Source organism: Phyllopteryx taeniolatus, chromosome 6 (genome assembly GCF_024500385.1).
Source record: "Phyllopteryx taeniolatus isolate TA_2022b chromosome 6, UOR_Ptae_1.2, whole genome shotgun sequence".
Classification (NCBI taxonomy): domain Eukaryota; kingdom Metazoa; phylum Chordata; class Actinopteri; order Syngnathiformes; family Syngnathidae; genus Phyllopteryx; species Phyllopteryx taeniolatus.
The window spans coordinates 29,065,151-29,087,964 of record NC_084507.1 but is presented as its reverse complement, the minus strand read 5'-3'; the positions used below and the strand labels follow the sequence as shown (position 1 = coordinate 29,087,964).

At 45.1% G+C, this 22,814-nt stretch overlaps 1 protein-coding gene across 5 annotated transcripts; it reads left to right on the top strand.

Annotated features, from left to right (window-relative positions):
* Window positions 1-1,253: 1,253 nt before the first annotated feature.
* hdac9b (histone deacetylase 9b) lies at window positions 1,254-22,493 on the top strand. 5 transcript variants are annotated; one of them, XM_061776860.1, is made up of 11 exons: window positions 1,254-2,089; window positions 7,895-8,136; window positions 9,200-9,401; window positions 10,607-10,730; window positions 10,836-10,957; window positions 14,984-15,115; window positions 15,499-15,614; window positions 16,819-16,941; window positions 17,382-17,559; window positions 17,685-17,899; window positions 20,644-22,493. In XM_061776860.1, the coding sequence occupies exons 1-11, from the start codon at window positions 1,981-1,983 to the stop codon at window positions 20,947-20,949; spliced, it is 1,869 nt and encodes a 622-aa protein (XP_061632844.1). In that variant the 5' UTR covers window positions 1,254-1,980; the 3' UTR covers window positions 20,950-22,493. The 5 variants fall into 5 exon arrangements, with proteins under 5 accessions (XP_061632844.1, XP_061632842.1, XP_061632845.1 ...); XM_061776858.1 differs by having other exon boundaries at window positions 9,200-9,403; window positions 10,600-10,730; XM_061776861.1 differs by having other exon boundaries at window positions 1,256-2,089; window positions 10,607-10,724.
* The last annotated feature ends 321 nt before the right edge of the window (window positions 22,494-22,814 follow it).

The following is a 22,814-nucleotide window of genomic DNA, read 5'->3' as shown; positions in this document are numbered from 1 at the left end:
CCGTTGCACAGCTGCTGCATGGAGGTGGCGGCGGCAGGAGGGGGGGGGGGGGGGGGGGGGGGGAACCATGCAAACCATGAGATGCTCTCGACACAGTGGATTTATGTAATTGCCGTGGCGCTGTTACGGCATCTTCCAGTTGGCATCCCTGGCAAGTTGAAAGCATGCTTCCTGAGTAACAGCACAGGCCCGGATACACACTTAAAGCCCACGCATACGTACACTGCCTGAGCCGACACAGCGAGCGGACGCGCACTCTTCAGTGTCTTCAATGCACACAGTGTTTATGTGGCATACCACTTGAAGACATCACATTGGGTGTGTTAGTCATGGAAATCTGCCGAGTACGGCTGGATTTACACTGCAGTGCCCAATTATGATTTAGTGGCTGTATCAGATATTTTTTGGGAAAAAAAACGTCTATGAAATGTGCAGTCCATATTACATATTGTTCCGTTATCCTGGACGGACTCTTCTCATTGATTTAAATGCAGGTAAATTGGCTGCTGTCAACCACTTTTTTCTTACCATATTTAATGTTCCCCGCTTTCACTGTGGTTTTTCATTTCCTACGAGTGTTTTCCTATTCTTGTTGTCTTGGGTACAACCATTTTGTAATTCCTCGGCATTGCTTAGATGACGTCGGCCTTATATTGTCCACTTACGATGCGTCGGCAGATGTGTGAAGCATATCAGATTTGAACACAAATAATTCCGTTCTGAAGATATTCAATTATTTCTGCGCTGCCTTGACCTACATCTAAATTAGGCCACATGGGAGGGAAAAAGATGGACCCACTGAATCATGTAACGTAGATTAAATTTAAGAGAGTTTTTTTTTCGCACTAGCGCACTCTGCTTCGACGGTTTGATCGCTTTCATCACCGAAGACCCCAGGCAGGCACGGGATCTCCCGGGAAGTTTTGGGGTACATTAATTAGCATTGATTGTGCCATGAGGGATGAAAATGGACCTCCGCCGGACCCTCTCTCCAAACGGCGCGATCGCAGTCGGTAACCCGACTCGGGTCGTTAAGGATCGAGCAGTGAGTGAACTAACCTCGATCGGCTCCACTTAGCACGTAGCACAATTGTGACATAACTATACGTTGTATACCGATGAGTGTTTATTTGTGGTTAGTCCAAAAAAATCATAATAATAGTAATAATAACCTTGCTGTTCTTGCGACCAGTAGGAGAAGAGAGAGCTCTCACATGGGTTGTTTGGACACATAGAGGTGTGCAAGCACCTTTCAAGAATGCCTTTGTGGAGGCTTGCAGTGTCAGATCTTTAAATATAGAGCCCACGTTGTTTTTGTGTGTGTGAACCACATGAAAGAAGCGGTTTTGTGAATCATGTAAAAAGGGGATCCTTACGCTCGTCCACTCGAGAGAACAAAACGAAGAGTGAAAGCGACTTGTTCCACAACCCAGAGAGGGAGGGGAGCCGAAGACTCCATCTGCAGAGAGGGAGTCAGGAGACATGCCTTCTGGCAGGAGCTGCAGAAGACAGCTGTGTTTGGCGTGGTATTTTTAAACGCATCAATGCTGCTCCAATCCGCGCGCCTCGCCTGACCTATTTTTAGCCGGGGTTGGCTATTGTTCTATTTCTGTCACCTGTGGGGCCACGCAGTTGTTGATTCACACGCAAATGAAGCTCACTCCCTCCCCGGCGCGCGCTGCTTTCACATTCGCGGGAGCTCCCCTTTCTGACACGTCGCGGAGAGGAGAAGGCAGCCACTCACTGCGTTGGTGTTTGGGCGGCGGCTGAAGGCAAACGGCACCTCGCGGAGAGAGCGCTCCTGCCGGTCTCAGAGGAAGAGGTGGAAGAAGGAAGGCCGTCGCGGCGGTCGCTCCCCCCCTCCACACCGGGCGGCCGAAGGGGGGTCTCTCTCTCTCTCTCTCTCTCTCTCTCTCTCTCTCTCTCTCTCTCTCTCGGTGAGACGGCGTGCGACGATGAGCGCTGAGCGCTGAGCGGAGTATGCTGCAGACCATTTACGAGGGCGAGTCAAGTTTCTCCACAACAGACGGTCGCGTCGGAGCCCGGCCGCTGCCCGAGCAGAGCAGGATGCGCAACGTGAACAGCTCAGGTGACTCTCAGCTTTTTCATTCCCCCCCCCCCCCACCTTCTTCTTCTCCTCCTCTTCCTTCTTCTTCTTCTTCTTCTTCTTCTTCTTCTGCTTCTTCTTCTTTCCTGTTTCACATCTCACACGCCGGTTCATCCTCTGCGGACTCGCCTCTCTCTCTCTCTCCCTCCCAACTCTGCGCTCCGAAAAGTCGGATCGTGCGCTCCGTCCCCAGAATCGAGGTATTTTACTCTTGCAATGTCGCACGCGGCTCGGAATATTCTGACAGGCACGTCGTTTGTGGCGCTGAACAATACGAACAAGGAAGTGCGCTAAGCCCTCTCATTCCCAAGCTCTCGCCGGCCAAAATGAGTCACTGGGATCGTGAAGGGGGATGTTGTTTTCGTGCACGGAAAAAGTGTGACGGTCATGCTGAGGGGACAAGTTGAAAGGTTCCTCCCAGGACATTCACCGCAGATATTGACCGCTCTATGTTTGGCTTCAATTCTAATGGAAATGTGCAGTGCATTGGGCAGACTGGGATGAGGATGACTATGCAGCGAATGGACTTTTGCATGCATTTCGCAGTTGTTGGATGTTTTGAGTCGCCGTGAAGCAATTGCCATAAGTGAGACTCGCGTTTCATGACAAAGTGCAGCTTGATGGAATTGAGGGCTTAATAGAACATATACGTATGATGGACATATAGGTCAGACAAAATAAGATGGGTAGGCATCATTTCTTCTGAATGTTAAAATGGGAATTTCGGTCCAAAACAAAAAGCCAGGCAGCAGGCCAGGCAAATGTCGAAAGAAGACAGGAGCATGACACATTCCATCTGTCAATAAATCACGTTGCCACACATCTTGCCCTCTGTGTGCCCGGCCTGTGAGGCAAACAACGGCTGAATTCAACCTCCTCGCTTATTCTGTGGGTCAGCTATTCTTAGGTGAGTTATTTTCGGTTTATGGCATTAGCCTGCTAAGATTAGGCGTCTGTGCATTATCATTCCATCTCGGCATGCTCCTGATATAACAGCGCTTTGGAACATATATTAATAGTCAAGTCTGTTTTTTTTGTTTGTTCTCTCCTTTATGGTAAATCCCCTGACAAATATGTAATTGTTCACAAGGTGTTGCCGAATTAGTCTGTGGAGACTTAATACTGACTTGGGGGTCAGGTGCTGTGAATCGAGGTTCATGGAGATCTATTCTCTAAAGGAAATAGCCATCATGTATTTATTTATTTTTTTTATTTTTTTTTGAGAATCCTGTTTCATTTCAAGTAGTTCAGGTAAATAAAAGCGTATGCGTGTCAGCGACATCAGACAAAAGCTTGGCCAAACGAATGAACTAATGAGTTCAAGTCTCCGAATGCAAAGCATCATGCAAAACCACTTCAAGAGGAACCTTGCAGACAATAACACTCCCATCTCCAGAGTGCCCTTGTGTGGCTCGTCTACCTTCACCCCCTCCCCTCAGATCGTGTTTGAAGTGCTCACGACACGCGTACACAAAAAAAACAATGACAGCACTCACGATAGAAGAAAATTGAAATAATATCTTATATAATCTGTTTGTTGTTTTGCATTTTTTTGCTTGTGTTTTTATGAAGAGGGAGGATTATCTTCAAGCTGTGGCTCACGGCATCAAAGAAATTGATTTCTGGTGATTGATTTTTTTTTTTTTTTTAGGACATGGGGAATATTGCCTGCAAAGAAAGTGACATCATCCTTACAAAAGCCTTTACTATCAATTTTAGAGGATGATAATATCTGCATTTGTATCATTATTCTTGCTACTAACACTTGGATGTGGGATCGCGGGTTGTTGTTTGTTCACGGCCGAACAAGAGAAAGTAAGACTGCTGGCTCCAGCGCGGTGATTCGGGTCAGTTCTCTTTGTTAACAGATAGCCTACAAGTCTGAAATCTGGCTCAGGTATTTAAAAATAAAGTGCCGTTTCCTGCTTTAGTCTTGCCAGCTGCTCAAAATAACAAGGAACCTAATGAGCGATCCAGTGCCACATTGCAGTCCCAAAGATCATCTTGTTTTTTGTTTTTTTACCCCCCCCCCCCCTCGAATATCTTCTGTGTCTCAGCTTCTATTTTTATTGTCAGACGGGGAATTTTAGATCAGTAAACATCTATTCTAAATGCAGACAACATGCAGCCCAAATGAAGATGTTTAGTGTAACTGCTGATGCTAGTTTGCCCGTCGATTCAAAACAGCCAATGTCGGGGCTCCTCGCGGCGACGCAACTGGTGTGATGGGAGTTCCAAAAGTTCTACTCTTCAAAAGTTTTAGAACAGAGCAGACATTGATTTATACCATTCACTGCTCCTGGTTGAAAATTAAGTGCAGTCGCACAATTAACCACAGTTTTTGTTGTTTTTGTATATATGAGCAATTACCAATCAAGGCTGAACAGAACTCGCGTTACATTACATCTCCATTACCATACTGTACGATCGCACGTGATAATGTGTTTGCGCTTGAAGCTTCTTTATTCAGCCGGAACGTTATCGGCTTCATTTAGTGACACAAGGACAAACTCGAGGTGTGAGAACAACTTTGCGCTTTCTATTCGGTCTGCGGTATTCATATTACGAATGGCTTCTTTGTTTTCTCATTGAAGCCATTTTCTTCAGCAGCAGGAGAGTACGTGAACACTTTTAGGGAGACTGGCGCTGCGACTGCAGCGGTCACAAGGTGCGAGTCACCAAATCGTCGCTCGGCGGGCCTTCTGCAGGGAGGAATTTGGGCATGGGGCAACGGGGTACTTGTCTCTCCCTAATTTGGGAGCTCGGGATATCTTCTAGAGCATTGGCGCTGCCATTCAACCAGGCGGTACCTCATTCAAATCGAGAAAAATGTGTTTGCATCAAGAGTCGCCACTATACCTATGACCTGAAGATTACATGAATGCAACATGGCGTTTTTATTTTTGCCCGTGTTAAATTAAGATGGCAGCCTCACAAGTGTGACAGTCTTTCGCACGTCGGCTATATTAAGAGCATTTATATTTGGCCCCTGTTACTGGTGGTTCGGTATTCTTGTCTGCCTAAAGATTATTTTCGTTTGACAGAAGCTAAAGATTTCTGTTTCAGGCAGTGAACATACTACTGAACAGTAGTATGTGCTTTTAGTCCAAATAACATTTGTTGTTGGGGTGAAGTGTGAAGAATGTTTCTACCTTTTCTCACGGCGAGGTCAGACAGTTGTGACGGATGTACATTTTCAACTCTCCATTTGCTGCGCTTGAGCAAATCGCCGTACCTTGAGGATCTCATTATTTCCCCCCGAAACTTTGCCGCTCCACTCTGCGTTATTCTTGTGGACGGTGGGCGGACAAGAATAGAACGGGCGCGTGAGGCTGTTGTGGTTTTCCTCAAGGGCCATTTCGTGCAGCCTCCGTTATCAAATGTGGCCTAAAGCCTTCGCACTCCCGCCTACACCTTCTCCCCCCCCCGTCTGAGAAATAGTGAAAGAGACTCAGCTTGATGCGCCGATCAAAGCGGAGATCCTTAATGTCATTTGCAATCAGGGTAGGGAATGAAATATGAGATTAATTAAATATCACAGTGGCAAATTCTCCCTGCCAGCAGGTGTTTTTGTTGCTATTTTTGGCTCCATTAGGCAGACGTAGCTCTGACGGCGTCAGAGTCTCGGAGTCCTTGAATGGTTGACAGGTTCGCGGCTGTCCCTGGAACAGCGCCCGTTACAGGAGAGTCCTTTGTCAAGTGCTTACATGCCAAGATGAATTTTCCTGTCAACAGAGAGGAGTCTGATCTACAGGTAGCTATTCATGTGCCTGCTGAGCTGGTGCCCTCCTCTGTCATTTGACTGGAGCTGTTTTTAGAACACCAGAGCCCAGGACTCCCTGCTGGCTGTCTTCACTCTTTGAACCTCTTCTTTAAACGAGTTATCACTCAACATTCCCTCTTTGTCTAATTTGTTTTTGTTTTATCGCGTTTCTCTCCGCTGGGGACTCCGTCCTTGTATAAGAGCTGATTTAATAGTCCACAACATGTCACACTGCCACAGTAGGCAGGAGATGCCATGCAGTGACACTCCATATCTGCAGGATGGCGTGTGTGCGTGTGTGCGTGCGCGCGTGTGTGTGTGTGTGTGTGTGTGTGGGGGGGGGGCATAATTACGTAGCCGCCGTTGCCATGACAGCAGCAAGTTAGGGTGGTGGATACTAGGGTGTGGGGGTTGTCACAGACCAGGATTGCGCCACTTGCTTTTATGTTGCTATTTATAATCAGCTCCTGCCACGTACAAATCGAACGCTGCCTGTCAGTAATGAAAAAAAAGAAAACATAAATGACGCCAGTGCCTGCCACAGGGAACGTAAGTGATTCGGGAATCTACTAGTGACACTCGACAACAATTTTTGAGGGCAGATAATAGCATCTCAACACACCAGAAAATGTCAAACGTGAAGTGTGGCAGTTTTCTCTCGTGTTTCCATTGAACAGGTGATTATACCATGCGTGTGTATAAGTGTGTGTGGTTTGTGTGTGTGTGTGCCACCTCCTGCCTGGAGAACATTAAGCCGATGAATGCGCTCAGTAAATCTGCCTGCAGCTACTGGAATTTCAAGTAGGTTTGGATGTTCCTCTGGTGTCAGAACACTTTGCAGCATCCTGGTCATTGTACGTGGCACCACCATCCAGCTGGCATGCGTCCGTTTTGTCGGACATCACGGACACGCGCGTCAGCTGTGATACGATCCCAGCGGTGATGTACAGAATAGCTTTAAGTCAGTCCTTATTGCAATCGTCACCTTTCAATTACAGGAATCTACCATTTTCTCAGATTTCCGACTAAATTAATCTCAGCAACTAAACATCTGACAAAGTCAGGAAACAAAAAGTTTTCACGATTTGAAAATGTTAGGTTCAAAATGAAATGATACCAAAGATGTATATTACTAGATTGAATTTTTTGAGGGGTTAATGGCATTGATTTACAGTATGTAGTTATAGTAGTTTTTCGTTTTATGTCTTTTAATCCAGTGGGGATATTGTGCTTGAAACTTTGTTGCACTTTACAGATTTTTATCTGTTCATACCTTCGCACAGATAAAAACTGACTTGATTGGCGGTTCTTCGAAGGAACAAAAAGACAAAATCGCGTTGTTTCCTAGGTTTTTTTTTTTTTTAACGACCAGTTGATATGGTTTTCCATTATATCCAGAACAGGGCTTGGAGCATGAAAGGAAACCCGGTCTCTCTTTGTATCTGGCAATCCTCCATCATGACAAAAATACTTCCTATTATCGTCAGTGCTCTTTAACGAATCTGGAAAGATCGCAGGGCTTCCATGAATGCGTGTTCCATCCTTAACAAATATTTTCCTTCAAGGATTTATAAGCTACACGACGTCCTCGGAGAGATGAGAAGAATGCAGTTTGTTTATTAAACAGAGGGAAGAAAGGATTTAAATAAATACTTGAAATGTCCACTGCGAGCTCCGTGCCAAATGTCCATTGGGTCCCCAGTACGGCTGCTCCCAGTCGACTCTGCCGGATGTGATGCGGTGTTTGTTTTTAGAAACGATTATAATTACAGGTTTGCATGAGAGAAAGCTGTGCCTTCATGATTCTCACTTTTTCTCTACTTCCTTCTCCATTATACTTGCCTATCCTTAATATAGGTGTGTTTTTTTTTTTTTGTCCCCCACCACCCGCCTCCCCCTCCCTCTGTGCAGCAGCACTCATATACCACCGACTGCGTCACTTGACAGGCATGCGCTCAGTATAAGACATTTAACATCTTTCTTTATTCTCATCCTGTTTTTTTTTGTGTGTGGGGGGAATCCAGTGGAGATTAAGTCAGACGTACCGCTGATTGTGGAACCCGTATCGCCGTTGGACCTGCGCACAGACCTGAGGATGCTGGGCCCGGGCTCGGACCCGGGACTGTGGGAGCGGCAGCTGCAGCAGGAGCTGCTGCTCATCCAGAAGCAGCAGCAGATACAGAAGCAGCTGCTCATCAGTGAGTTCCAGAAGCAGCATGAGAAGTTGACCCGTCAGCACCAGGCTCAGCTCCAGGAGCACCTCAAGGTGGGTGTTGCTCAGTATACGATCAGTGGGGGGGGGGGGGGGGAGATTAGTTTGGAAATAAAGTTGTTACAATTGAATGCATTTTTGATTTCTTTTTTTAATTTTGAATGAATGCGTCATCGGGACTCTTGGATCTGATATTTCCTCTGAAATAATAGATTCCAACCTCAGCTCATTACTTTGGAATGAACCACATATCTGTTCTTTACACAAATAATAAACAGATAACGAAAGATGATGCAATGTAAATGCATCATAAAAAAATATTTTTTTTGTTGCATGATATGTGTACAGCACGTGGAAAACATACCGTGTTGTCCTAATGACAAATGCGCGCAATATAGACAATATCACTTTATATGACAAACCAGATAAGTGAATGTTCCATAAAAAAGTCCAAAATTATAAAGATGAAACTGTTCAAAAGCCCATGTTCTTTTATGATTTCAAAAGTGTAACTCGAAGTCTAACAAACTGAAATATTGCCCCACAAGGTGCCTCGTCGTTCTTATATATTGAAAAATATGGAATGTTTAAGACTACGGCAGAGTGGCACATGACCAGAGAGAGCCAATCACAAGGGTCCGATTTTGGAGGAGGAAGTCATTTGAAAAAAAAAAAATCTCAGTTTTTGCAGTTATTTTTCAAGTGTAACTAAAATTATCATGGACATTTCCAAAAGTAACTAACTTAATTACACATTTTCTCCCAGTAATATAATGGATTACCATTGCATACATTTTGTAATGAAATTATGTAAGATGGTTGCATGTAACAATACCGTTTGCGACACACACACACACCAGATTGCTTGAAAATACTCAAACTTTGGACATTCAGGAGAAAAAGAAGCTGCAGCTCAGCAATGCAGAGTATCTATAGCGTCACAGCGTTACAGCACAGCGTGAGTCATGTTTTCACTTACAAGCATCAAACCGGCCATCACTTCAAAATAGAAAAGCACAATAAACGCACAAAAATAGCTCCCGTTTCCAAAATCACGAAGCACCGTCCGTTAGTGATGCTTTCCTCATGCTGACCGACGGTGCTGCTGTGGTCTCAGCTTCAACAGGAGCTGCAGGTGATGAAACAACAGCAGGAACTCGCGGAGAAGGAGCGCCGTCTGGAGCAGCAGCAGCAGCAGCAGCAGCAGCAGCAGAACCAGCAGCACCAGCAGAACCAGCAGGAGAAAGAGCAGGAGAGGCACCGGCGAGAGCTGCACATCTCCAGCTTGAGCCTGAGGGCCAAAGAGCGCTCCAGAGAGAGTAAGAGCTCGATACTGTGCCGCAAAGTCCCCATAGGAAATCAAAGCGCACCCAAAAATTATTATTATTATTATTATTACGTTTGTATGTGTGTGCGTGTTATAATTATTATTGTACTTATCGTAGAGCGTGTTAGCAAGGGTCGAATATGAAGTGTGTTTTTAATCTGTATAAAGATATAAACGGGTTAAGATCAGTAAAGTACAACAAAGATTTGAGTTTAATATCACTACTGGTAATATGCTAGTGGTTCTCAACTGTTGTCACCCACGATTTCCTATTGCTGCAAACTTGCGACCCTCTTTTTTTTTTTTTTTTTTTTTTTTTTTTTTAAATAGCCTCTGCAGACACGTACTCTTGTTATATTCTTGCTGCACTGTATTTGTTTACAGAGTAAGCTAGTGACTAGAGTATAATATTTCCTGTCGCTTACCTAATATGTTCCATGTGGTAATTTTTGGGTACACCTCTGTAGTGTACCCAAAAAAGTCAGATTAGCTGTGCTAAATAATATTTTTGCTTTTGTTTTACTGATTGTAAAGTGCATTACAAGAATTAGAAATAAATGCTACCATAACCTTAATATGCAGGGAGGCGATAAAGCACACAAACAAGTTGACTTGTAAAATACATACAGTATCCCGTCCATGTAATTGGATTTCCAACTTTTGAACATTTTCGTATTGTGATATATTTGTTTTTACTGACAGCGTTTCAGATTTGTTGTTGAGATTACTTTAGTTGTAAAATTAAGGAGTCTCCTGTAATTTTCAAGGTTATTATTATAAGAAAGACTATAATTAAAGCACTACATATAGCTGAGGCTTCCCAATGCCATTTAATCTTAGAATTTTGTTGAAAATGTATTTTAATAGCACTAAAAGAATAGCTGAGATTGTAGGGTTTCGTTTCTGTTTATACATTCTGTCTAATAATAGAGGAGATGACTTATGACTTTGTCAGCTCAGGTAATTTGAAACGATGCCCTGGAACTGTCGGCCTCCAATAGGAGTGTTCTTATTTTGCAATCTAATGCTTGTTGGCCACTAGGGGGAGATCTTCCTACATTCTGATGACTAGGGACCTCCACAGAGAGAGCCAAACTTCTGAACTTCAGGACATTTTGTTGAAATGTCGATGTGCTGCTATGTCATGTATCCTTAGGGTAACCCCAATCCTTGTTATTGCACCTTTTGGTCTCACAGGTGCAGTGGCCAGTACGGAGGTGAAGCAGAAACTCCAAGAGTTTCTGTTGAGCAAATCCGCTAAGGACCCTGGCAGCAATGGCGTCAATCCTTCATTCATCCACCACCCCAAACTCTGGTACAGGTAACTTATTTTCTGTCCCGGTCATCTTAAATGAATGTGAAGCAACATTTGCATCTCCACGACGCGTTGCACTCACTCGTGTTCTTTGTCGTTTTGTGTGGTCAGGTCCTCCCATCATACCTCGCTGGACCAAAGCTCTCCACCTCTGGGCGGCTTGTCCCCTACCTGCCACTACACTCTGCCGTCCCCCGTTGACGGCAAGGACGATTTCCCCTTGAGGAAGACAGGTCTGCTCACTTGCATTTGTGTGACACATACAAACACACCCAAATGCATAAATCTATACGTAGACTCATGCATACTTTGCTACAAATATTCAGTGTCCTCTTATGAGGACACATGAATTGCTTCTGGAGTTGTTTCTCTTTCATTGTTCACTTCGAAATAATATGAACGTAATCTGGTTGTTTTTAACGGAAGAAATGTGCTTGTTTTTAATGGAATATGACCCATGACTAATAATGTATAATAATCTTTTAACGGCAGTGATGAATGAGGGAATAGAAGCAGTTGAATTGTTCCCAAGTTGTTGGCTTTTTGAATGGACAGAGGTTCCCACCGAAAGGCAAAAAAGCTTAGGTTGGTGGTTTAACGCTTGAGGAGCCCTTTCGGGAAAAAGAAATAAAGAACAATAATTCTTGTTCCTTGGCTTTCACTAGCACAAGACTTGGCGAGCAAACCCCCCCCCCAAAAAAAATAAAAAACCTCAGCTATGAGGTCACCAAATTACATTATGTTCCTTCCCCCTCAGTGGCTCTTTAATTACACTCCAAAACAGTCTTACTTGTTGAGTTTGTTAACTACAGGCCTGTCATGGTGTGTGTATATACCCAATTTGGAGATCACTTAGAGGAATTATGTCTTTTAAGATAAATTTAAGATGGAAAAAGGTCATATTGAAAAAAAAATTGTACTCTCAGAATAAAGAAACGCCTGCCTATTTATAGCCACGGAATGTGTTTCGGAGCCACTGTTTTTGAGGTGGGGGGAAGCAAAAACGTTTTGAAGATGAAAAGCAGTCTGCACAAACATGAGCATTGCACGCGCCTCACACTGATAAAGCAACTTGTTGCTTCGTGGATTCCTGAATCTATATGTGGTCATTTCCTGCTCAGTCTTTCCTCCCCCACTTCCTGTCTGTCTTCATTAGAAAGCGCGGCACGCGAGGCGGACACACAAAGGTAGCGTTGTTCCCCGGCCGCTGACTGCCGCTGATGGCTGATTGGCAGGTCTTGTTGAGGTCTGGCCGGCGAAGGCAGGATGGACCTCGACATGATTGTTTGTTTAAGAAAAGATAGCTCTCTCAAAACAAGCTGGAGATGACTCAAGTGCTCCGCGCGAGGCACCCGACTGCTTCGTTAGGCCAAAGGGCAAAGTTCAGTGTTTATTCTGGTGGAGTTTCATAATCACATTTGTCAGTAAATTATATTTTGTCACACGTACTTCTTTTCAAGAGTCTCTTTACGCAGTAAATGTCAACCTATTCCAAGTTTGACAAGAAATACTGTAGTCGGTTGCCAAATAGTGACGTAACTGTTTTTTAAATAGCCACAATGGTGTTCTATAGCTGAGGTAAAAAAAAAAAAAAAAACAATACAGCATATCATAACTAATAGGATTCATGTATTATTCACTCATAAGTTAAGGACAATTTTCCTACTCTATATTGCTGTCAACAAATATATATATATATATATATTTTTTTTTTTTTTATTTATTTTTTTTTATTTATTTTTTTTACTTGGCCTAGGCTCATTTCTCACACAAATTTTTGGGGAAATTGGAACTATAGTTTTTTTTTTTTTTTGCATAAATCTGTGCAAACAACAAGGGGTTAATGCCTCCTGAGCGCAACTGATATTAGTTCTCCTTGACAAAGGTCATACAGCAAATAAGGAGGTTTGTGGTACATTGAATGGTCGTAAAGGTACATGGCACTTTTTTGTTTGCATACGGGAGATCAATGATTCTCGACCGTGTAGCAGCGCTGCTCTGGAATTTACCATCCACGTCCACAAGCATCCAGCTCATGTCTGTGTGTTAAGCCGGCTATTAAGCTAGGTCTTATTTCATCTGACGACTAATGTACACACTTGATGAACCTGCTTATCTGTCTAAGTTTATCTGTTTTTATTTCCCTGAGCAAGTCACGCAACAAGTCTGCTGCAAAAATAATTGCAGCTTAGCAGTAGCGACTCTGCTCTTGACCCAGTTGCCTCCTATGTACATGTACGTAGACTTCACGTGCGGTTGCGGCACTTTGAAGTCAAACACGTTCTACTCTTGGGACGATGGTCGACCTCCAGATGGATTGAATATTTTCCAATAAGAAATAGTAGTAGTCTCTGAATTTCAGTGGATGAACTGCCACCAACATAAAAAAAAAAAAGGCAGTGTTTTATGTGCATTTGTGTCATAATCGTGGCAAACCAAATGAACTATTGCTAAAACTTTAGTGTTTACTGAACATTAACTTTGAAAACATGAGGGGCATTGGAGATGGGATTACTGCTTGGAAGTCTATATATAGGACAGGACTAAATATAGTCCAGGTTCCAGTGTACATACCGTTCTTCTTATTTTATTATTGATGTTAACTATCTGTAATTGTACTGAACAACCAGGACAGAGGCACACGTTCAAAACAATCGTTGTTTTTCTTGAGCGTGCCGTCACTGTTAAACTCCTGAGGTGGCATTTGGAATAAGTCCAAGTTCTAAGTTCCGAGTTAAAACTGCACTTAAAGGCCCTCATAATGGCCTCTTGGATCTCTGAGCATCGGGATGTTTTTTTTCTTCTTCTTCTTCTTCTTCTTCTTCTTCTTCCATGGAGACTAGTGAGAAAGTGTTCCTTCCCATGCTGCTGTCTGGCGTTCCCGTGGCGACCAATTGGGATTCGGTGCTTGGTGGCAGCGTTGTGTGTAAAAATAGAAAGCAATCAAGGCAGTGAGGCGCAAAGCAGATTCACAGGACTCCTAGCAGCCTTTTCTCCATCTCTCCTGCCTCCTTTCTTCCTCCCCTGCACACTTTCATTCATCCTCACACCCACAGGATTAGAGAGGTCCGCGCAACGTGTTAGGGATGAGGCTTTGGCTGCTTTGACAAATGCCAGAAATAGCAGCATCTGGCCCACCGTGCCCCAATCTACCCTCCAGCACCACGCCCACATCCATCCTCTCCCGCGGCACTCCTACGTCACGGCTGTATGGTTTTGCACAATGTGCGCGCACAAAAATAACACTTTAAATATTGATTCATAAACTGAATAATTAAAGGAGGTTGTCTGTTGTGTAACAGGTTTACATAACTTCGCTGCAGCGATATGCCCATTATGTCTTAGGAGTTTTGTTTCTTCCTTTGGCTGCGTGGGGCAACGTCCAAAAGGGTGTTAGACAAAGTCCAATGTGGTGGCGTGTTGACCCAGTGAGCCACAACATGACTCGGTCAACGTTCAGCTGCCTTCACGTGACAAATGTGACTTGTTGCTTTCCCTGACTGGTTGAATAGTTGATTTCCAAATGGGAAGTCTTCACGGGGACTCCTCTGCGTGTGTGTGTGTGTGTGTGTGCGTGCGTGCGTGTGTGTTATGCTTTGACCCTCAGTAACTCTTCCAGTCGAGTATTACGGTAATAGTTTTGAAAATCATTGATAATAGCGGCGGAAACTTTAGAAAACAGTGTCTCACTGATCGGGTCTGGATCAGGTTAGGCCCGGCTGTGTGAGACTAAGGAGTGTGTGGGTATTTCTGTTTTGCATTAGGAGGTGGGAGTTGTGTGGGTGGGGGGAGGGAGGGGGGCGGGTGGGGTTGGAGCGTGGAACATCTGCCATGTTTTTGTGTTAGTTTAACTGTTGCTACTGTATCGGACTGTGGTCAAGAAGGCGGCAGGTAGCGGCAGAATTTCTCTTGGAGCTGAATGTTGCTCGAGCTAATTTAGTCCAGATGAGGTGGAAATAGGCCCGATCCTGAGTTATTTAATTGATCAAAAAACTGTTTGGGATTTTTCTGGGAACCCCCAAATTGTTGACGGAAGTCTGATAGTATTTCTTATTTTTTTATTTTACTTGATTGATAGTCTGGGATCTTATGACGCTCCCGTGTGTTTTCCATTTACACTGGCCGGATGAAAGAATACTGCCTGACTTACTCAAACCATTGGATCCTTTTTCACACTGAGAGAATGAACTGAGACTACCTAAAAGGTCCACTCCCTATTTTTTATTTATTTATTGTGTTTTTGTTTTTGTTTTTTTTAGCCTCCGAGCCCAACCTGAAGGTGCGGTCCAGACTTAAACAGAAAGTAGCCGAGAGGCGTAGCAGCCCCATGCTCAAGAGGAGAGACGGCAACCTGGTGACGCCTTACAAGAAGAGGGCACTCGAGCTGATGGGTAGGACCAAGCTAACGGTTTTTCTTTTTACGACATACACAAACTGCCCAGAAATGTGGGCACACTTGAGCACTCAAAGATACACAATAATCATAGTTGTTGAAGGTATTCATTTAACAATGTTTATCATCATCATTGTAGTTTGTAGTAAAGGAAGATTATTATTATTATTTTTTTTTCAAATACAGCGCTTATAATGGGTCTCATCAGAATGGGCAAGTGGTGATTATGTTGACGCTGCTCATAGCTGACTGAGTACTAAACCACAAAACTTTACTTCTTTTATGTAACAAAATGAGTTCATTGTTATGGATGTCATAGGAGAGCATTACGTGGCTATCTTCCAAGGCATTGTTTCTAATTCTTCTCTAAATGTTCTGTAGACTCTACGCCAACTAAAAGTGCCCCTGGCTCGGGCCCCAGCTCCCCCATCGGGGCCTCCAGTGCCTTGGGGGCAGAAAATGGACCCTCGTCTTTGCCTACTACCACAAAAACTGAGGTACGTTGGCCAAATGTCAGCCAAATAAAGGAAACTGTGGCTTATGCGTGTTCAAAAAAAAAAAGTTCTTTGGCGAGGGGGGAGTTTAAGGCCCAAAATGCTTGGCTGCCCTTCTGCTCGCAGCTATATAAACAGCCATTTGCCCTCTGTCTGTTCCTCTCCAGTGAAAATGACTACCCACACTGACATTAAAGAGGCACAGCTTGACCCAAATGTCCGACTGTGCCAGGTTTACTTGTGTTAAAATAACACATTTTGCAGGAAATGTGAGTGTTTAAGCACAAACAACAGCAACGGTTTGAATCCCGCTCATTTTTTATCGCTCACATTATTCCTCCAGATGTTCTGCTCAATTACGCCTTTTAAAAAACAATCCGAAGTTTGGCTGCGAGCTTCGCTGTTGGCTTGTCATTGTATTTCTGTCATTGTCTTGGCGCCTCCTCCGAGGCATTTCCCGATAGATTCAAGGCTGAGTTCTGGCCCACGGATCCGCTTGGACCGAGCTCACAAGGAAGACCATTATAGCGGGTGGCAGATATGACACATCGACTCGCAATCTCAACAGAGCAGCTGTGTTTTCCTGAGCCGCGGCTGTTTACTCTCGCGAGGACCTCCGGTGACAGAGAATGCAGAGACGCCCTGACACCGGGGCTCGGGGAGACAAACGGACTGCGGCGTTTAATTGATATCCCAGGCGCTGGTAGCCAAAAAGACGACCCACATGCGAGCAACGTAAACACACAGGCTTGCTATTGTTTCGCTGCAAGATGAGAATCTCGTGAAAGTCACCGGTGGAGTGCGGGGCTGCCCGTAGACCTCATGCCTGTTGCAAAAGCAACGCATGTTTATGCAGCGTTACATTAGGTATCCTTTTACAGAGGAAAGGGGTCCCTCGGGTCAAATATGGGCCGGATATCCACATACGGGTCACTGAGTACTGGTAGGGGTCGCAAGGATAAACAAGGCTGTTCCAAAAGCACATGCTGGTCCCCGTCTCTGCTGGGTACGGGAAGCGCGCCCCAGTGGTGGCGTCCTCCTAGAGAGCAGAGCCCGAGGGCGGGGACCAACTAGTATTGGATCCACTGGGGACCAAGGAACACTTACTTCAGAACCTTTCGTAAACGACCTAGCACATCTTTCGAACTGCTGTCATCTATCTGTGTGAAGTATTCAAGTAACCGAATCTCTGTCCCGTGTCATATAGCGATGGCCTTCACATCCGAGATTATTCCGACCTGAGAGCTCCGTGTCTGCGTTGAGTTTATACACATCTCCGTCCCTACCGAATATCTCTTTTGGAATTCCCACCGCGTCTTCACCTATTAGCGTGAGTATCGTTCAGATAATCCAAATGAATGGTTTTGCATGTTAAACATCTGCCATCAGTGGCTGTCTGCGTCCATCATGTGACCACTGTGGCCCCCAAAGATTTGATCACCCGTTAGATAAATATTGTCGTGCAATGTCTGGTGTCAAGCGTGCTCTTATCTTCCACCTCATTTATCACCGCTTTTTAAGAAGTCCCACTCAAAGTACAACTCTCGATAACCCGCCACGTGCTTTATCATTGCTCAGCTCTGGCACATTCCAACGAGGCCTGCTCATCAGCAGCAGTGACGTTGACGCATAAACTGACAATTTTGTTTTTTCACGCTATGCCATTTTGTAGTTGTTTTTACGACAGCAAAATATCCGACACGACTACACTGTTCCGAGCATTGCGTGTGGCGTATAAAGCGCGTCACCATTTGTGTGTTCTCTTCTCAGGCGGCTGTGGGCTTGAAGGACAGATCAATGGAGAGCAAGCACGGACTGCCGGGGCATCTGCTGGGTCCTGTGCCCCTTCAGAACGGCGTGGAGTCCAAAGTGAGCCCCAGTCACCAGGCTCTGCTCCAACACCTCCTCCAGAAGGAGCAGATGAGGCAGCAGAAGATGCTTTCCACCGGTAAGAACGTCTAACCCGATGCAAACCTTGCATCACATATGCAAAAACCTAAAGAGGAATCTAATATATATATATATATATATATATATATTTTTTTGTGTGTGTCGGTTGTTCACTTTGCCAAGGTCCAGGCTCCTTGCCATCCCACCCTCCGTCCCCTCTGGCCACAAAGGATCGCCCACCCAGCAGTCGGCCGAAACTACCCAAACATCGGCCCTTGAACAGGACCCAGTCGGCGCCGCTGCCCCAGAACGCGCTGGCCCAACTTGTCATCCTGCAGCAACACCAGCACTTCCTGGAGAAACAGAAACAATACCAACAGCAGATCCATATAAATAAGGTTAGTCAAAATATTTCTGTAAAAGTCCGGCGGACTTATTTTAAGGACACAAAATCCGCATCCAGTTGTCGTAAAAGCATCTGTGATTGGCGAAGTTTAAAGTCCTGGCCTGTTGCGTGTCTTCCCTGCCGTCCCGCTGCTGTTAAATCTGCAAAGCAAAGAACTTCAAAACGGGGAAGAAATGCTTCCCCTGCACTAATTCTGTTATCATAGCTCACGGCACCAGTGCTGTTCACATGCTAACGCTGTGAAATTCAATTCAGCGAAGTTCAAACGGAAGGGGGGAGCCCAGAATACATTTTGTTCCTCTCTGGCAATATTTGTGTTTCTGAAAGCTGGTCGAGGTCACCTCGCCAAGACACAAGAGAGTAATTATTCTGGTGAGGGCCCGCGTGTGAGGTGACCGACGCTGTGAAAGGCAGCATTGTGTGAGCTGCGCCGATGTGTCCCAACAGTGGGCCCTGAAGGAGGAATGGGAAACCACTGAGGAGGAAATAAAAAGCAACAACTCGCTCAAGTGCTAACTGATTGTACAGCTGACACGTGCGTCTTTATCTTCAACTTCCCGAGTAACTCACACACTCATTTCTTTCAGGAGAATCTGTGATGACCTCATTTCTTCACTCTCCCCAAAATATAATACTTTTGCCCCTTCATATTGCAGCATGGTGCGCGACTGGTTAGCGCGTCTGCCTCACAGTTCTGAGGACCGGGGTTCAAATCCCGGCCCCCCGTCTGTGCGGCGTTTGCATGTTCTCCCCGAGCCTGCGTGGGTTTTCTCCGGGCACTCCGGTTTCCTCCCACATCCCAAAAACATGCATGGTAGATTAATTGAAGACTCTAAATTGCCCGTAGGTGTGAATGTGAGTGGGAATGGTTCTTTGCTTCTATGTGCCCTGCGATTGGCTGGCGACCAGTTCAGGGTGTACCCCGCCTCTCGCCCGGAGATGGCTGTACATCTTGTACAAACTGTACATCCACGGGTAGTTATGCCCAACCTGCCTAATATATTTGGTTTTAAACGCTACTGTAGCTTGACAAATACTGTGATACACATTCCGTCTGCCATCTGCCATCTAATGGGAGCGCATGTAAGTGTGCTGCCTGTCACTATACGGCTATATATATGGCAAACTAGTGTGACGCCGCACCCTGATTGGGAGTTACTGGGTTATATGAAGCTGATTTGATGTAAAAAAAACTTCATGTGAGCGAGATCATCCAGCCCAATGAGATCGCGCACGTAAAGCCACTTAAAGCAGAGGTTATAAATGGCCACTAATCAGGGATGAGCCATGAGTGTTTACAGCGAGGGATCAGTGAAACATTGCCCTAATTAATTTGCCAGTACAGGCTTTGCAGGGGGGCTGTTTTTACTCGTCCTCTGGCGCTTGCAACAGTAAGGGGCAGCAATGGAAATTTACAAGGGATTAGGCATTTGGGAAAAAAAAAATAAAAGTCTGCACGGTGTTTAGAAAAGGCTAAGCTAAAGACGCTTATTCCTCTAAATAGAGAGAGATTTATAAAAGGCCTACCTGCTGTGATTTGGTGAGCAGGCACTTCTCGTGGTTGGCTGTGGAGCCCCCTTCTGGTGGAGCTCGAATATTGTGCCGGCATCACGCCACAGCAGCTTCTCAAAGTAGAACGCAATCCTTTGTGTTGCCTTCCGAGATGTTCTCATTTGCAAACACTTGTGGAAGGGGAGCTCCGTCACCAACATAAAGCCTTTATTAACTCTAGTAACAGTGTAACATTCTTAACTGTTGTAGAAATTTAAATAGGTTAACCACTGTATAAGTACAGAAAAATCGTATATAATTAACGCATAGTAGTGCTCAGATTGTACTGAGGAGCCAGACACGTTCTCATATTGCAAAAAGCTTGATTTTTGGCTCTATGGTTATTATCACAATTTTCCTCTCGGCACCACAAAACTTCGAAGAGACCAAAAGAAAAGCAAAACATTTGTGGAGTTGGAGATGCTTCCTGAGCTGAAGTGACACAAGATTCTCTTTCACCGATTGATTAGTTGTATTGAATGCAACGTTTGTTTGACTTTTGAGGCTTTTTATTTTTTTATTTTTCCTCAGAAATTTGGGACATTCGACTAGTTTTTCCACTGTGCTGGAGTTAATCATGTATGCAAAATACATTTTTTTTTGGTCCTCTGCAACATGTATAATTTCTTTTTCTAATGTTACTTGTATTTTATGTTTGAAACCGGTCCTGTCAGGTAGATTTGTACGCGTTATCACGCTGAAACAGTTTTACGACGCAACAGGATAATTTGGTATACTCCCTCTGTTGTTACATTTGTATTGGGATGTAGATGTATTGAAAATGCAAATCGGAGAGAACAGAAAACAGTGGCCTGGGCAGACAGTGCTACACGCTGTGTAGAAGGGACACGATGAGCACGGGCCGGACAGGACTGGGGTCGCGAGTCACGCAGTCGGTCAACCCTTGTCAAGAATTTGAGCGTAAATGAGAGGACAGTCCAGGAAGATGACATCATCAGTCATTGCAAAAACTCAAGCGATTGGCCCCATACCAAGTGAATAAATCCCATAGGGACGTCTAAGGAGCTATGAAGTAAATTAATCAATGTAATGTATGCTGCAATTTCAAGACTCGGTTTCCCCCGTTGCAACGGTTCTTTTTCTACAATTTTAAGAATGAAAGCAGCTTCCTTCCCCGTACATTGAATAAGGTCGTCCATATTGTCGATGTGTTCTGTTGCGCAGCTGCTGTCCAAGTCCATCGAGCAGTTCCGTCAGCCCAGCGCGCACCTGCAGGAGTCCGAGGAGGAGCAGGAGGAGCCGCTGCGCCGAGAGCAGCCGGAGCGCATGCAGGAGGACGGGCCGCCCCCCGGAGGAGTCATCCGGAAGCACACGCTCGGCGGCGGCGGCGTGGAGCTCCCCGACGCGCACTACGGGGTCATCAAGGTGAAGGAGGAGCCGCCGGATAGTGAGGACGAGGGCTTGGAGGCGGAGAGGAGCGCCTATCTTCACCAGGTCAAAGGGAGGCTGGTGATTAGAGCCATGATCTGAGGATTGCGGGGAGCAGGTCACACACTCCGACATTCGCAGAGAAACAAACACCACATCCCTGTAGTGCACACACACACGGCGGCACTGTAGGCCCTTCCTTGTCACCACAACAAACCCTTTTCCACTCAGTTTCAGACTCTGTCCGTGATCCTCATGTAGTAAATATGTAGGCTACATTGTTGTGTATATAAAACAAAGACAAACGAGCTGCTTATGGTCGTTTGGAGTCTGCTCGGCTGACGGAAGATGATGTACGTGCCCGTGTACTGCGGATTTCGCATCATCTCGGGGTCAGGCTAAACAGGTGCACGGTGTGGACGAGCCAAGTCGCGCTCCCTTCGTGCACATTTTCACCACTGAATGCTCCTCAGCACTGAATATGATGTGTTTAAGGGACGGGCGAGGAGGGGGGAATGAACACTATACGTACTCTGTCATTCTGGAAAATCTACACTGATGTTCCATGTTAAAGGTTGAACATCTGTCTTAGCGAGAATGTACATTTGAAATGCTGACACGAGACGCTCCCCCCCCCCCGTGTTGAGCGGCGTCGACGGAATACGGTCCGCTGCAGTTTTTCTAGGGTGAAGGACTAAACCCCAGCGACTCGGCCCGCACATGCATCGGCCGACACTCTTTCTAGCATTGGGCCTCTGTCCGGTCCCAGTGTTAGCTGATCTCTCCTCCCTGCGGGTCCAAATCAAACGGCTCCTGCCCAGCTTTCAGCAGAGGAGACGGCGCGAGCGAGCAAGAGAAGAGTGAGAGAGGGCCGGGCAGGAAATGCCTTCGAGAAGCCAGGAGTTGGAGTGATTCATGTGTGCAGGAATGTTTGCGAGCGAAGAGAGCCTTGGCTTGGATAAGTAAGGAGTCCAAGGGGCCAGGCTTCACAATTGATTTACTGTCAAGGCGAGTTACAAAGTGAGAGGGGATACGGTCAAGGGAGTCCTACAGTATATATGGGAGATGGCTTCCTCTCTTTTCTCCAGTGGCATGCTTACCTCAACATGCAGGTTTGATGTAACGCATTTAAAAAATAAAAAGAAAAAAAAAACAAGACGGGACCTTCATTCTTTTGTCGTTGTTGTTTTTCTTTGTTTTTTTTTGTCCATTTGATCCCATTTCCCATGAAAGTGCCCATTGCGACATTTATAGTCTGTCTTAAAAGTGATCAGTCCTTTGTATTGGTTAGCTGTAAACCGTCCAGTTCCATTTGTAGCGTCGACAACATGTAAAACCGCTGGTGAGAGTCTCTGTTTGGATCCACGTGAGCTGTCTGTCTTATGAACTGTACAAGTCACTTTGTCCAGGTTTTAATGTGCTGTAGGTTAAGTAAACACCGTCAGAACAACGTGAGTCCTGTTCTCTTGCCTCTTTAATTGTGATGAGAAGAAGAACCCCTTGTGTGAAATGTCAAAAGAGGGAGGGGCTTGCTTTGTTTGTTGTTTTTTTTGCATTTGATCTGTTTTTTCTTTTCCCCTTGTGTGACACCTTTTTTTTTTAAAAAAACAACAACAAAAAAATAATAAAGTTAATTTACCTTCAAACATCTGGCATCTTTGCAGATCACTTTTATAGTCCGGAAGTCTGAAAAGACTTGGAAGGTCACAGGTTGAATACTCATTTAAAACTAAAAGAGTGCCCAGGTGCCCTTGAGCAATACACCCACCCCCAAATTTATGAGCAACCCTGTCACTCTGACTTCTTATTAATAAAAGGAGTGTACATCCCCAATCATCGAACACAATCCGGACAATCCATCCGTATTTCTTCCCAGATTATGTGAAGTCAGTCTGTTCCAGGCTAAAACTGTGGCCAACATAAAACCTCTAATAGGTTTTCACACAGTTTTTTTTTTTTTTTAAACA

Excerpts from the sequence above, each read along its gene's own strand:
- hdac9b (XM_061776858.1), top strand. The coding sequence starts at position 1,981 with ATGCTGCAGACCATTTACGAGGGCGAGTCAAGTTTCTCCACAACAGAC. Across the intron at positions 8,137-9,199 it reads AGCTCCAGGAGCACCTCAAG|CTTCAACAGGAGCTGCAGGT; the intron begins GTGGGTGTTGCT and ends CTGTGGTCTCAG. Across the intron at positions 17,900-20,643 it reads AGCAGATCCATATAAATAAG|CTGCTGTCCAAGTCCATCGA; the intron begins GTTAGTCAAAAT and ends TCTGTTGCGCAG.